This window comes from Bufo bufo, chromosome 8 (genome assembly GCF_905171765.1).
Source record: "Bufo bufo chromosome 8, aBufBuf1.1, whole genome shotgun sequence".
In the NCBI taxonomy this organism is placed as follows: Eukaryota; Metazoa; Chordata; class Amphibia; order Anura; family Bufonidae; genus Bufo; species Bufo bufo.
This window is the reverse complement of record NC_053396.1, coordinates 50,578,949-50,595,406: the sequence shown is the minus strand read 5'-3', so window position 1 is coordinate 50,595,406 and position 16,458 is coordinate 50,578,949. Positions and strand designations below refer to the sequence as shown.

Sequence of the window (16,458 nt, the reverse complement as noted above, 5' to 3'; positions counted from 1 at the left end):
CCAGTCGCAGCGGAGAGTGTCACAGCCAGGGAGAATGTGAGCTTTATTTTCTCCCTGGGTGTGACGCTCTCCGCTGTGATCATAAATCAGATGCATCTTCCACCAGCCAATCCAGCTCAAACGGGAGTAGAAGAGTCTGTCTTTGTAAATGACAATGTTCGTTGGGTCTTAGTAACAAATGTATTGCCAAAAGGGGTTTCACTTACGGATGAACAAACCATTTGAGGTTTGGTTCAGGTTTGCCAAATTTTTCAGACCCGAATCGGTTCGAGCTGAACCAAATTGACTCCAATTGTCCTGAAAATTAGCATACAACACCCTCTAGACTCCTAGGGCTCAGAATTTTTTAGTAAAACTTCTTCTCTTTTTTCATTCATTATTTATGAATTTTTGCTTTTTGCCTCCCTCTCTCCAAGCTCTTGAACAGTTATATCAAATGATGCCTGACTGACACTGACTTACATAACCATGGGTAAACAAACATTTGGTGGCGTTAACAGTGTGTTTAAAAGCACACCGCACCATCGCATGTGTTATGCTTTTTCATTTTTCAAAGATTCCAAAAATGGTCCCTTATCGAGGACAGATGGTGTTTAAAGACCAATGTGTTATGGGATTTTAAAAAAGTGGCTTTTTTGGGGACCAAGGATCCAGAAATGATGCTTTGACAAGGTCAGAATGTCTGCCTATACAACATACACAAGTGTTAATTGTCAGAAGAAAAAGCACTTTGTAAACAAGCCTAGAAAAATGCTCCCTTATAACCCCTTCAAGCAAAAGCCAGTTTAGACCAAATGCCAGAGCCCCATTTTTCAAATCTGACATTTCACTTTATCTGGTAATAACTCTGGAACACGTTTACTGACCCAAGCGATTCTAAGATTGTTTTTGCATGACACATCATACTTCATGTTAGTGGTGAATTTTAGTTGATATGCTTTATATTTATGTATAAATAAATCCAGAATTTGCAGAAAATATGCATGAATGGGTTATTTGGGCGCAGCTGTGTAGTGTGGAAGTGAAAAGGGTAGGGTAATAAGAGGCACGTGGCTGCTATAGTAGCAGAAGCAGCATAGCATGGAACATACAAGCCGGTAGATCGGTTGTCTATGGGTGGTGGTGGTAGTAGTAGTGGTAGATGCGGAGCATTAATAGTCGTGGCAGTAGGGGTTTTGCAGTGAGGAGAAACAGCAGAGGTGGTGCAGCAGTTCTGCAGAACATTATGGTAGGCAGACAGCAGCACTGGCATGAAGATGGCAGTGGCATAATGGGAGCAGCAGCAGCCATACGGAACATGTTTGTAGGCAGGCAGCAGCAGTGGGATTATGGCGGCAGTGGCATGTTGGCGGCAGCAGTAGCAGCCATACAGAACAAGATAGAAAGGCAACATGATGGTAGGCAAGACGGGGAACTGTCAGCAAGGCCAGATCTATTCCAGGCTTGGTTTATTTTGACAAAAGTGATGTTTTGGATGCTGGTGGAGGACAACTTGGTCTGTTTGGGTGTCATCACGCCCTATGCGGCCTTAAAAACCTTCTCCGAGATGACATTGGAAGCTGGGCAAGAAAGAAGAAAGAGAGTGTCTGTGGAGGAAGCGGGTAAGTGCCTGCTGTGGGAACCATCCCGATTAAATCATGGGTGAGGGCGTTTAGGGGGTTCAAAGGGAACTGGTCATGTTGCTGGGGTGCTTCCCTACTGCTGCTGCAAAAAACATTGACCCAGTGGGCCGTGAAAAACATATACTGTCTCTGCCTGTAACAGCTGCTCCAGGTATCCACTGTGGAGTGCAACTTGCTGCACAGCAAGAATTGCAAGGCACTACTACAATGGTACAGCAGCGACTACACCACCAACAACTGGCCAGGTTGGGGTTTAGCTTGTAGACAAGCTAATTGCCGTTAGAGAATAGTTTTTTTTCGTGGCCAAACATTCCATTATAGATGTCTCACAATGGAGTGGAGGAAAAGGAGAGTCTTAACAGGAGAAGAAGGTGATGATTACAAGGACACTGTATTGCTAGGGGATGCAAGTTGGCTGCCACAAAGAAGACCAGGAGAAGGAGGACAGACTTTTCTGATTGGGAATGCTGGCCAGGTGTATTTTCCCAAAGGGTCCCGTGATGCCGCCTCATGTGCTGCAATAGAGCTAATTGCTCATTTGCAATCTTTTGATACGAGTAGCAGGGATTTAAATTTTTTATAATTTTCTCCTGTCTACTTTTTTAGGACAGTTGCTATGCAGCTGCCTTAGGCCTCTTCCACACGGGCGTTGCGGAAAAAGGTGCGGGTGCGTTGCGGGAACACCCGCAATTTTTCAGCGCGAGTGCAAAACATTGTAATGCGTTTTGCACTCGCGTGAGAAAAATCACGCATGTTTGGTACCCAAACCCGAACTTCTTCACAGAAGTTCAGGCTTGGGATCGGTGTTGTGTAGATTTTATTATTTTCCCTTATAACATGGTTATAAGGGAAAATAATAGCATTCTGAATACAGAATGCATAGTAGGTGATCAATTGAGGGTTAAAAAAAAATAAAAAAATTAACTCACCTTCTCCTCTTGTTCGCGTAGCTCCCGGTCTATTCTTTACTTCTCAAAAGATGAACTATCGGCTAGGACCTGTGGTGACGTCAGATCACATGCTCCAATCACATGGTCCATCACCGTGGTGATGTACCATGTGATTGGAGCATGTGATCTGATGTCACCAAAGGTCCTTTAGCCGATAGTTCATCTTTTGAGAAGTAAAGAATAGACCGGGAGCTACGCGAACAAGAGGAGAAGGTGAGTTAATTTTTTTATTTTTTTTTAACCCTCAATTGATCACCTACTATGCATTCTGTATTCAGAATGCTATTATTTTCCCTTATAACCATGTTATAAGGGAAAATAATACAGTTTATAGACTGTCACCTAGCAACCATGCGTGAAAATCGCACCGCATCCGCACTTGCTTGCGGATGCCTGCGATTTTCACGCAACCCCATTTACTTCTATGGGGCCTGCGTTGCGTGAAAAACGCACAAAGAGGAGCATGTTGCGATTTTCACGCAACGCACAAGTGATGCGTGAAAATCACCGCTCGTGTGCACAGCCCCATAGAAATGAATGGGTCAGTATTCAGTGCAGGTGCAATGCGTTCACCTCCCGCATCGCATCCACGCGGAATACTCGCTCGTGTGAAAGGGGCCTTACTCTTCATCACTTTGCTTAACTTTGTTAATTTAGAGAGGTCTTTATGAGTGATTAGCTTTCCTTTAACCATTTCAGCCCCAGAGTTTTTTTCATTTTTGTATTTACGTTTTTCACTCAATGCCTTTTTAGGCCATATTTTTTTTTATTTTTCCGTTCACATAACTGTATGAGGGCTTGTTTTCTGCTGGACAAGTTGCACTTTGTAATTTCACCATTTAATATTGCATATGATATAGTGAAGAGATGGAAAAAATTCCAAATGGGGTGAAATTGGAAAAAAAATATGCGTTCCCTATATGATAAAACTGACCAGTTACTTTATTTCTCCAGGTCAGTATGAGTACAGCGATACCACATATGTATACTTTTTCTTGCGCTTTTATACTGAAAAAAAAAATAACTTGAAAATAATTATTTCATCGCCATATTCTGACCCCTATAACGTTTTGGAATCTTTTTTTTTTGTGGGAGGAGAAGTGACGAAAAAACATTGAATTGGTAATTTTGACTTTTTTCCCAGTTTCCCAGTTTTCCGTATGGGATAAATATTTTAATATTTAACTAGTTCTGGCGTTTTTGCATGCAACAATGCCCATGGTATGTATTTTTTTATTTTTTATATTTTTTTATTTTTTCATTTTGGGGAAAGGGGGTGATTAGAATTTTTTATATTTTTTTGTTTTTTATTTTTAAAAACTTTTAAAACAAGGAATTAAAACAAGCATTCACTAGATTGCTTCTTTCATAGACTCCAATTCATTAGAATTAGAGTCTATGGGAATTATACTATGTTCCATAGGAACTAATGTGATGCAGCCTACTGTCATACAGGAGGACAGGGACTGCCACCCACTACATCCGGCTTCCCCAATCCTTGGCAGGGAGAGCCGCGCTTCTGGGTTTTAGCGCATCCAGATGCTGTGGTCACATTTGACCACAGCATCTGAAGGGCTAAAAGTCCGCGACTGGCATTATCGCCAGTTTTTAACTGACATCCCCTTCATCCATTCGTCATCTCTAGTAGTGTTGAATGAGTGACATCACTGGTGGTACCTCTCCTGTGTAACGTTTCCTCATCCCAAATACCTGTGACATTCCCTGTCATTTTTTATTAGACGCTGGTGACAGCATTGACATTATTTGTGGGATATCTCCTGTGTGACCTTTCCACATCCCAAATACCTTTTCAAATTTTTGGGCGCATACACTTCCAAATCCTACGCTACTGTATGTGAGACATACTTTCAAGCATATATAACATTTAATATGAAGAAGGCAAGCAGTAAGGGACGGAGAAGTGGCCGTGATGCTGATGGTGCATGCATAGGTCGTGGCCCTGGGCGCGTTGAAACTGAGCTTGCTGCCAGAGCACAAGAAAAACAATCATCCACGATACCTAGCTTCATGTCCCAGTTTGCAGGGCGGCGCAGGACACCACTCTTGAAGTCAGACCAGTGCGACCAGGTGGTATGTTGGATTGCAGCAGATAATGCTTCCGGTCGGTTAAGCAGCACCCTGTCTTCCACCATCCAGTCTTGATCCTCCTTTCTCCCACCATGGAGAGTCTGGGCAAACAAGTGATCCCACACTCAGATATTCCGAGGACCTCTTTTAAGCACCATTCCTTGATTTGTCTCTCTCGCAGATCTTGTGCCCTGATTCCCAAACTCTTGAGCATGCACAGTCACAAGAAGATGACGGTGGGGAACGGCAAATACTGTTTAATGAGATGGATGATGATGTGACACAGTTGCCAATAAGTCCACGGCAATTAGTGTCTCAAGAGGTTGATGAAGAGGATGGGACACAGTTGTCAATCACTGAAGTTGTAGTTAGCTCAACAAGTCAGGAGGATGAGCAGAGTGAGGAAGTGGAAGAGGAGGTGGTGGACGATTAAGTCACTGACCCAACCAGGGAAGGTCGAAAGCCGAGCGAGGACAGCAGTACAGAGGGGGAGGGATCTGCAGCACCGCAACAGGCTGGAAGAGGCAGTGGGGTGGCAAAAGGGGAAGGTGGGCCACACCAAACAGGCCCGCAACTGTTCCACGGAGCACCTCCTTGCGGAAACTTCCCTTGCCAAGGGGTAGGTGTTCCACAGTATAGCACTTTTTTGAGGAAAGTGCGGACGACAAAAGAATAGTAGTTTGCAACCTGTGCTGTACCAAAATGAGCCGGGGCGTGAACACTAGCAACCTCACCACCACTAGCATAATCCGCCACATGGCATCCAAGCACCGTAATAAGAGGGCCGAATGCCTGGGTCCACAATCTGAGTCTGCGGGTCACACCACTGCCTCCTCTTCCTCTATGTTACGTGCTGACCCTGTAAATGTTGCCATTTAGGCTTGTGGACACAGGCCTTCCGCAGCCTGATGTTGGCAGCCGTCCCACAAGGTGTGCCATGCCCGTCTTACACCAACATGTGTCCCGTAACATCACACAGGTCCTGACCAACGCAGTTGCTGGGAAGGTCCATTAAACCACAGACAGATGGATAAGTGCATTCAGCCAGGGACGCTACATTTCCATGACGGTACACTGGGTGAATGTTGTGGAGGCCAGGAGAGAGTCATACCCTGGGATGGCACAGGTGCTACCGACGCCAAAGATTGCGGGCCCTAATTTGATCAGGGTTTCCGCCAGCACCTACGTTAGTGGCTCCACAGTTTCTGAGTTGATCACAATAGAAGCAGATCTGGACCTGGCACTTTTTTTTTTTTTTACAGGTTTTGGCTGTACCTTGCCTTCACTCTTTATTGCCACCACAGCCACTACACTCCTCCACTGATATCACTTGCTCCTCAACATCCTGATCTGGCTCCCAGGTCCTGGCCAACACACAATCATTGTTTATATGTATAGGCGTACAGTGGCTAGAAAAGCATAAAGAAAGCGCACCATAGGGTAGTATCTTCCAGTTCGATATGACTGGTTGATAGAACTAAAAAATGGAGGCTTACCTTAAAGAGTTGTGCTATCAATAGGCACAACTCTACTGTGGGTTTAGTAAATTCGTGCAAACACGTGCGTCTACTTGTCAGTTTATGCTGCCGTGGTATCCAAAGGTTCCGGAGAGGATGCCCAATCCTCTCCAAGGACAATATAGTAGGGATATATCAGGATACAATTAAGGCGCAAATTACACCGGCCAGGACACTCGCATGAAGAGTAAGAATCTTCTTCTTTATTGAGTTTTTTTCTTTTTGTATCAATAAAATAACAAAACAACGCGTTTCGGGGGTACTAAAGCCCCTTCATCAGGTTAAAAAGCATTGAGTCTTTTTAACCTGATGAAGGGGGCTTTAGTACCCCAAAACGCGTTGTTTTGTTATTTTATTGATACAAAAAGAAAAAAACTCAATAAAGAAGAAGATTCTTACTCTTCATGCGAGTATCCTGGTTGGTGTAATTTGCACCTTAATTGTATCCTGATATATCCCTAACACACAATCATTGTCATAGTCCTCATTCTCCCAAACACTTTTATTGGACTATGATGTGTCATTGTGGACTGCTTGTCCCCCTCCCCATTTCCTGCTCTGTATTTACCAATGTCACTACTACTGTTTTTACTTCCACCACGGTGTCTACAGGTGCCACTACTAGCACCAACATCCCCAGCTCTCCCTGAACCTCCTCCTCATGGCAGTCCAAACACTGACTGCTCTCACACAAGTCATCAACAGTGAGACTCTCTTGACTGTCTGCCGTAATGACATGTTGATGGGGTTTTGTTGCCTCTTCTTAGGATAAAAGAAGGCTTTCCACTAGGGGCAGTGAAAACAAACATGATGCAACTACAAGTAGGAGGAGCAGGAGGAATTCTGTGACCCCTGGCTCAAAGGCATGGTGTCAGTGGTGACATTGACATCATACTGTAGTGACAGAGAGGATGAGCGAGCCATCCAGTCCACAATCTCATCCTCTTTGTCCTTAAAGGGTTTCTACCACCAGATTTTAAGATTTTTCTCTGACTGACACTAGCGATCTGCTAGTGTCTGCACTACCTAACAGTGCTCTTGTATCACCTTTGTCTGCTGCCGTTAAGCTTAAAAACATACTTTTATTGATATGCAAATGAGCCTCTAGGTGCTATGGGGGCGTCTTTTCAGCACCTAGAGGCTCCGTCTACTCACTATTTCTGCCGCCCACTGCGTCCCTCCAGCCCGCCCCTCTCCTCTAGATTGACAGCCAACCTCGCTCCATCTCGAATTCCAGCACCTGCGCCGTGCACTTCTATATTCGGCGCAGGCGCAGTGACTGTCGGACCGCAGTGAAGATGCCGGCGGAGGGAGCGGTCCGACAGTCGGACCGCTCCCTCCGCCGGCATCTTCACTGCGGTCCGACAGTCACTGCGCCTGCGCCGAATACAGAAGCAAACGGCGCAGGTGCTGGAATTCGAGATGGAGCGAGGTTGGCTGTCAATCAAGAGGAGTGGGGCGGGCTGGAGGGACGCGGTGGGCGGCAGAAATAGTGAGTAGACGGAGCCTCTAGGTGCTAAAAAGACGCCCCCATAGCACCTAGAGGCTCATTTTCATATCAATAAAAGTATGTTTTTAAGCTTAACGGCAGCAGACAAAGGTGATACAAGAGCACTGTTAGGTAGTGCAGACACTAGCAGATCGCTAGTGTCAGTCAGCGAAAAATCTCAAAATCTGGTGGTAGAAACCCTTCAATAATAATCTGCGACCTACCAGAAACTAAGAAGAATTGTGGCCTAATACTGCTATTACTATTGTCCGGATGTGTGGTGCCAAATTTGCTGCTACTGCTGTTTGCACTTCTACAGCTATTCACATTCTGACTTGTGGATGACGAGGCATGGGTCTTTTAGTTTCCTCTGTCATTTACCATTTTATCATGAGGTCTATAAATGAAAAATCACAGGTTTGGTACATAGATTATTACTGGAAGTGTCTTTTCTATAATTTACAGAGGCACAAGGATATGTCCCTCCACTTTTACAAACATTCTGCACACTGGTATTGACAATTTATCATTGGTATATTAATGCCATACCATGGATTGAATGAAACTGGTATATTGATACAGAAACTGCATGGTATAATAATGTAATACAATGTGTTGAATTAAACTGCATATTGATGGAGTACAATGCATTGTGTAGAGTGACAAAAATTGCATGGGATATTCACACCGTACAGGGGGCTAACTAAAACTGCCACACGTAGTGGTGGTAGACTTTTAGCTGCAACCCGATGTAGAAAAGCATCGGGTTACATTGTGATCTGCCGCCACCCCATGGCGCTGCAGATTGCTCAAAAACCATTCCAGCAAAATATGATCCAAAAACCATATGGTGTTCCTTCCTTTCTGAACCCTGTTGTGTACCCATACAGCAGTTTATGACCACATATAGGGTGTTTTTGTAAACTGTAAAATCAGGGTAATAACTATTGAGGTTTCTTTGGCTATTAACCGGTGCTGTGGTACTGGAAAAATTGATTGAAATGGAAAATCTGCAAACAAAAAGGTGCAATTTAGAAATTTCACCTCCAATTGTATAGTGATTTTGTAATGTCTTTTTGCAGAAAAGTGTAAAGGAAGGAATTCTGCTGAAACAGACCAGTTCATTTCAAAGATGGAAGAGACGCTATTTCAAGCTCAGAGGACGAACATTGTACTACGCCAAGGATTCAAAGGTGGCAAACTCTACAACTGTTTTCAATTTTAGATGGATAATAATAGTAAAATAATTTCTTAGAAGTCTTTGAAAGGGTTTTCCAAGATTTTAATACCGATCCTGAGGATGTCAGCAGTATTTGATTGGTGGGGGTCTGACACTTGGGATCCCCACCAATCAGTTGTTTGAGAAGGCACTGGCAATCCTGTGAGTGCTTCGGCTTTCTTACAGCTCACCTAGCAAAGCGCCATACATATCATGCTCAGCCCCATTTACTTCTTTGGGGCTGAGCTGCGCTTATGTCACATAACGGATGAATGTGGATTAGGCTTAGGCTACACTGTGATAAGGCCACAGTACTCAGAGCAGCCTGTTCTTTCTCAAACAGCTGTTTGGCGGGGGCCCCGTTGTTGGACAACCCCTTCCCCCCAATCAGACAAACATTGGATCTTGGCCTATAAATTATGTTACTGGGAGAAAAGCTAGAGAGACTAAGGGGGTGATTTATAAAAACTGGTATAAAGGAAAACTGGCTTAGTTACCAATAACTTCCAATCAGAATGCACCTTTCATTTCCCAAAGGACTTCTGAAAAATGAATGGTGGAATCTAATTGGTTGCATATGGCAACCAAACCTCTATACCAGTGCTGATAAATCTCCCTCTAAGTGCTGTCTCTATATTAATGTGTCCAACATCATGGCACCCTTTCCCATTTACAATTGCAGATATTAATAACCTCTGAAAATTTGTGCAAATGTTGATATAATGGTCTGGACTTCAAGCTTTTCAAGAGCCTCAGGCATGAAAACATAAAAACACAGTGTCCAAAGACATATTAGCCAAACATACGTCAAACGAGAATTTTTTTTCACAAATGTTTGTCTAGTATACATCAGTGTACTTTTTCTTTGACTATATGCAAAAGTGTAGTCTACTACACTTTTCCATATATCTGTATGTTATATAGATTTTTGCCAATCGATAACCATGATATATACGCAGTGTATCCACACACAGAGGGCCATATTTATGCAGTTGTACAGGCATACATTTGAATAGGACTAATATATCCACTCATTTCAATGCCTAAACTATGATATTTTGCAATGTTCCTCTCAGGTTTTTTTCCTTTTTCATGTTCTGCTATTGAACGCTAAGCACCCGATTTAGATTTAGCAATTAGTGTTTCCAATTGTGTGTAAATCTAGATATTGCTTACTTGAAAATTGATCTGTACATCCAGAATTTAGTAGTACTAAGCTATTACTGCAATATGCAAAAAAAATATTTTATAGAACAATAGTTGCACAGGTGTAACCATTCATTGTATGATTGTAACAGATTTGCTATTGCTGATGAAAATTACTGCTGAAAATTGTTCCATAACCATTATTTTTATCTTTTTTTTTTTTTTTTACTGCAGTCTCTGATATTTGATGAAGTTGACCTTTCAGATGCCAGTGTGGCTGAGACTAGCACTAAGAACATTAACAACAGCTTCACGGTACAGTGATAAACTTTGTCTTACCATAAAATTCCAGCCTAAGCTGATAAATCTTTGCTTGCAATCTACGAGGAAATAAGGGTGACACAAAATGCAATCGTGTTTATTTTATATAATGTTCCAGCCATGAGCCAGCTACCAGCCAATATCTGTATCTAATGTATTTGAGTGCATGGAATATGGGGGTTACTGCTGGATGAAGTAATCAGGTTCTGAGGAATAATAAAGATGGTTGGTGGTAAACGGCGAAAAATTATATTATGGAATGTGACAGGCCTATCTAAAAAGATGTGTTTTTAGGACACATAAAACTGTCAATGTTGGTAATTAATCGGGTTGTCAGGGGTAGCACAAGAAAAGTCTTGAAGACAATATCTAGAGGTTCGGATTATGGTAAAGGTTAGTAATAGATCAGTGACAGAATATGGAGCATGGGTAGAGTGGTAGGCAAATGGAGCAGATTAGGATGGTGTATCACTTAGGAAAGATTTTTGGGTGAGAATGATAAGTTTAATTGTATTTTATGATGGATGGGAAGCCAGTGCAGTGACACAAACTAAATTGGACACACAGATGAGCCAGGCTGTTGTATTTAGGATATACTGGAAAGGGAACAGTTTAGTGAGGGGAGGACCAATTAGTAACGAGTAACAATAATCAAGACAAAAATGGATCAGGGCAAAAGTAAGTATTTGCTGTTTCTTCAGTAGGAGAAGGGCAGATTGTGGAGATGTTTTAAATGTATGTAGTGCCCTGGGTCAAGGGTACTTTGGACAACGGACATTTGCCCTCATTGGTACTATGCAAAGCCATCCACTCACAACATTATTGTATTTTGAAAGGTTAAAGGCTATGTACACCTTTGGGGGCATTTTGTTTTCTCCAATTATTGCCTTATACTTGTTTTAAGCTAAAAATCTTTTTTTCAGTTGGTCTTTATTAACAATATGGAATCCTTTTTTCTGTACAGAGCTGATATGCTCTACTTTCTGCGTGTGGATTTTTGTCTTTTCTGTCATCTGGGGAGCATATGGACTCCTTGGGCCAGATTTATCATGACTCTGACAGCTCACTCCACTTTAACATATGGCTAAAGTCAGTTTTAGCCAAGTCAGATTTATGATCGGCCCTTTAAGACTGTAATAAATGTGGTTTGACGGTAGCAGTTTATCCGTCAGTAAGCAGCTTTACAAAAGTCGCACATCTTTACGAAAAAGTTGCACGTTTTTATGAAAAAGTCGCATGTTCTATTAAAAAGTCTCATAAGATAAGCATGGTCCTCACTGGAGTGAATTTGCGACTTTTTTGCGACTTTTTAAATAGTCCCAATAGTAAATCTGTCTAGAGATTCATTTACATAAGAAAACACGCCCACTTTCAGAAAACTAGCGAGCATAGTGCAGAGCAGAAAAAAGTCGCAAATTTGTGAGCAGTTTTAGCGTTTGGGACTTTTTTTGGGACTTTTTCACTCCATTATTCTGACCTGAGCTAATGATAAATCTGGCCCCTTATCTCTGCTCTCTGACATTATAAACAATCATTAAAGGTTAATCCTAATCTTACTGATAAGAATGTGGCTTAAATAAATGTTTATGACCTCTCAGTAGAGAGATAAGGCTGATTAGATGACCCAAGTGAAAGTAAAAGTACCAGTCATACAGTTAGAAAAACATTTAACCCTTTGTGAGAGAAAGGCTGAATATTTTTAATAAAAGTCAATAGAAAATATAATTTTTAGCCAAAAATAAGTTAAATGCAATCATAAAATGTTTTTCCTCCAAAAGTGTACATGTGTGATTTATACTGTTTTGTGCTCTTATACTGTGGCATAAATATATATAAACTGCCTTTATATGTTTATTGTAATACTGTATATCCTATTCATTTGCACTGTTATTACACTATAGCACAATGCATCGTGGAAAAGGTTAATGCACAGCCAGCTAATACTGAGAGACTTTATGACTTTCTACCTATGCAAAGATTTGTAGGATAAAAACCAGATACAATGATCTTTGGACTTTTGACGTCTATTGTTTTAGCTTTGTTGTTTACATCTGAAGACTTGTTTATGTCTGTAAAAGCTGCTTAGACATCCCCATATGCTTGCATTGAAACTCTTTACAAGTCTATGGTAGACAGAAATTGTAAAAACCTGGCCAGTCAATGTACAGGTGGCATGAGTGTTCAAGTGATTGAATACAGGGATGAAGGAAAGATTTTTAGTCAAATATAACCCCAAAAAGGGGAGTGTGCTGTCTAGAAGTTATGATAGTATCACATGGAAATGGGAATTTCAGGTTTAGGTAGGGTAGCAGATGGTGGAAAGAAGATTCAGTTTCAGATAAAGAGAGGATATGATGTTAGAAACATAGGACATACAGTTGTTATCAAAATAATAGCAGTCAGACATCACTAACCTGATCAATTACTGTTTTTGGTAGAAATGATATTTCTACATGGCAAATAATTTACTAGCAGGTGTAGTAGAGTAATAGAAACCCAACAGACCCAACAGTCATGACATGCATGCTGCTGATTCTGGGTAATTCAATCACTTATTGAAAGGGGCATGTTCAAAATAATAGCAGTGTGGAGTTCAATGAGTGAGGTCATTCATTCTTTGAAAAACAGGTGGCAATTATTGCCCTTATTTAAGGAAGGAAGGCAACAAATGTTTTACATGCTGGTTACAGTGCATTTCTTTCTGAAATTCTGAGGGTAATGGGTCATTCCAGACATTGTTCAGAAGAACAGCATACCTTAAAGGGTTTCTACCACCTCATTTTGACCTAATTAGCTCTCAGACACTAGCGATCTGCTAGTGTCTGATCTACCTAACAATGCTATTCTCAGACCTGTGTGTGGATCCGTTTCACTAAAAAACGAACTTTTATTAATATGCTAATGAGCCTCTAGGTGCTATGGGGGCGTCTTTTCAGCACCTAGAGGCTCGGTCTACTCCTATTGTATGCCGCCCCGCTCGTCCGTTAAGCCCACCCATCTCCTCTTGAATGCCATCCTCCATCTGAGCCAGTGGACGAATTCTCGCGCCGTGCGCGTCTGTATTCGGCGCAGGCGCAGTGAATGTCTGACCGCTGCCTGCACAGACATCTCGGTCATCGGCGCAGGCGCAGTGGAGATGTCTGTGCGGGGAGCGGTCAGACATTCACTGCGCCTGCGCAGAATACAGACCCGCACGGCACAGGCGCGAGAATTCGTCCACTGGCTCAGATGGAGGATGGCATTCAAGAGGAGATGGGCGGGCTTAACGGACGAGCGGGGCGGCATACAATGTGAGTAGACCAAGCCTCTAGGTGCTGAAAAGACGCCCCCATAATTTTTTTTTTGTGAAACGGATCCACACACAGGTCTGAGAATAGCATTGTTAGATAGATCAGACACTAGCAGATTGCTAGTGTCTGAGAGCTAATTAGGTCAAAATGAGGTGGTAGAAACCTTTTAATTAAAAAGTTGATTAGAGAGGGGAAAACATAGAGGAAGTGCAGAAAATGATAGGCTGCTCAGCTAAAATGATCGCAAATGCTTTAAAATGGCAACCAAAACCTGAAAGACGTGTAAGAAAGCGAAAAACTAACATTCGAATGGATAGAAGAATAGCCAAAATGGCAAGGACTCAGCCAATAATCAGCTCTAGGAAGATCAAAGAAGGTCTAAAGTTACCTGTGAGTACTGTTACAATTAGAAGACGCCTATGTGAAGCCAAGCTATCTGCAAGAAGCCCCCGCAAAGTCCCACTGTTGAAAAAAAGACATGCTGAAGAGGTTACAATTTGCCAAAGAGCACATTGACTGATGAAAGTAAGATTGTTCTTTTTGGGTCTAGAGACAGTTTGTCAGACGACCCCCAAACACTGAATTCAAGCCACAGTACACTGTGAAGACAGTGAAGCATGGTGGCGGAAGCATCATGATATGGGGATGTTTCTCATACTACGGTGTTGGGCCTATTTATCGCATACCAGGGGTCATGGATCAGTTTGAATACTTCAGAATACTTGAAGAGGTCATGCAGCCTTATCCCGAAGAGGAAATGCCCTTGAAATGGGTGTTCCAACAAGACAACGACCCCAAACACACCAGTAAATGTGCAACATCTTTGTTCCAGACCAACAAGATTGACGTTATGGAGTGGCCAGCCCAATCCCCAGATCTTAATCCAATAGAAAACTTGTGGGGTGACATCAAAAATGCCGTTTCTGAGGCAAAACCAAGAAATAGAGAACTGTGGAATGTAGTCCAATCATCCTGGGCTGGAATACCTGTTCACAGGGGCCAGAAGTACAGACAGATGTACAGCAGTTCTCAGAAACAGTGGTTATACAACTAAATATTAGTTAAGTGATTCAAAGGAAAGCAAAATCTTAATTTTCTAAGTTTATATAGTGAATGTTTGAGTTTGTAAAGAAGAATATTTGTTTGAACAGTATAATATTCACTTTTTTTACATCTTTTTTAGAGGAACAACACAAATTTCATATATTTTTCTTCATGTTTTATTTGGAATAGAATGTGTAGTGTTCCCAATGCATTTGTGTGTCTGGAAATAAAAGCTATTAGAAGGATTTTGAGCTTTATTAACTTTTTTAAACACACTGCTATTATTTTGAACACAACTGTATATGATGTATGGTTTTTGTTTTAAGTGTGGTGTCTTTGTAAATATGTGTCACAATGTGGCTCGTCTGCTGTTCCCCATGGACTGTTCAATGTAGAAAACCAAGCGAGAGTAGTATTGTTAAGGTGAATAGAGTGAAAGAGCTGTGGTCTCCATAAGAGTAGTTACTGTTAGATTTAGCCATCAGGGCGTCAGTTGAGACTTTAGTAAGGGCAGTTTCAGTAGAGTGCAGAAACCAGATTATAAGGGGTAAAAAAGGAAGGTTAGCAGAGAGATAGCTGATTAGGGGAGAGTAGACAAATGTTCCAGAAGTTCAGAGATGAAGGGAAGATTAGATGAATAGCAAAGTTGTATGGGTCAAGAGATGTTTTTAGTAATGGGGTTATTAACAGTTATCTTCCTGCAAAATCACGTACATGTACGTGGAGGAATGTGCACCCGCCCGATCCACAGCACGGGTCCGGCTGTTATTGATAGCCGGGCCCCTGCTGCATCCGCCGGCATCACTGCGGTAAGCACTTTGCTAATACCCCATGACCTAACCCCTCAGATGAGCACCGTAAAAAAGATAAAATAAAAACGGTGTAAAAAAAAGCAATTTTTTGTCACCTTACATCACAACATTTTTTATTGCAAGCCATCAAAAAATCATATGCACCCCAAAATCATCTCATCCCGCAAAAAATAAGACCCTACCTAGGACAATCGCCCAAAAAATAAAAAATAAACTATGGCTCTCAGAATATGGAGACTGTTATTGTGTAAAACTTAAATAAATAAAAAAAAAGTGTACATATTGGGTATCAACACGTTCGTAAGAACCTGCTGTATAAAAATATCACATGACCTAACCCCTCGGGTGAACACAGTAAAAAAATAATAAAAAAAGTGTGTAAAAAAATCATTTTTTGTCACCTTACATCACAAAAAGTGTAATAGCAAGCGATCAAAAAGTCATATTCACCCTAAAATAGTACCAATCAAACCATCATCTGTGGCTTTCAGAATATGAAGACACTAAAAAATCTTTTTTTTTCAAAAATGCTTTATTATGTAAAACTGAAACAAACAACCAAAAAATACATATTTTGTATTGTCGCTTCCGTAACAACCTTCTCTATAAAAATACCACATGATCTAACCTGTCAGATAAATATTGTAAATAACAAAAAATAAAAACGGTGCCAAAACAGCTATTTTTTGTTACCTTGCATCTCAAAAAGTGTAAGGGTACTTTCACACTAGCGTTTTTCTTTTCTGGCATTGAGTTCTGTCCTAGGGGCTCTATACAGGAAAATAACTGATCAGTTTTATCCCCAAGCATTCTGAATGGAGAGCATTCTGTTCATGATGCATCAGGATGTCTTCAGTTCAGTCTTTTTGACTGTTCAGGACGGAGATAATACCGCAGCATGCTGCGGTTTTATCTCCGACCCAAAAAAACTGAAGACTTGCCTGAATTTTTTTGCATAGG

At 41.6% G+C, this 16,458-nt stretch overlaps 1 protein-coding gene across 4 annotated transcripts in view; it reads left to right on the top strand.

The window, feature by feature from the left end:
• Window positions 1–16,458, top strand: part of DGKK (diacylglycerol kinase kappa) — a 345,826-nt gene that overhangs the window by 156,069 nt on the left and 173,299 nt on the right. For all 4 annotated transcript variants that reach the window (XM_040405534.1, XM_040405535.1, XM_040405533.1 and 1 more), the window contains 2 exons: window positions 8,749–8,859; window positions 10,266–10,346. In XM_040405534.1, the coding sequence (XP_040261468.1) occupies window positions 8,749–8,859; window positions 10,266–10,346 (192 nt within the window). The remainder of the gene's footprint in view (window positions 1–8,748; window positions 8,860–10,265; window positions 10,347–16,458) is intronic.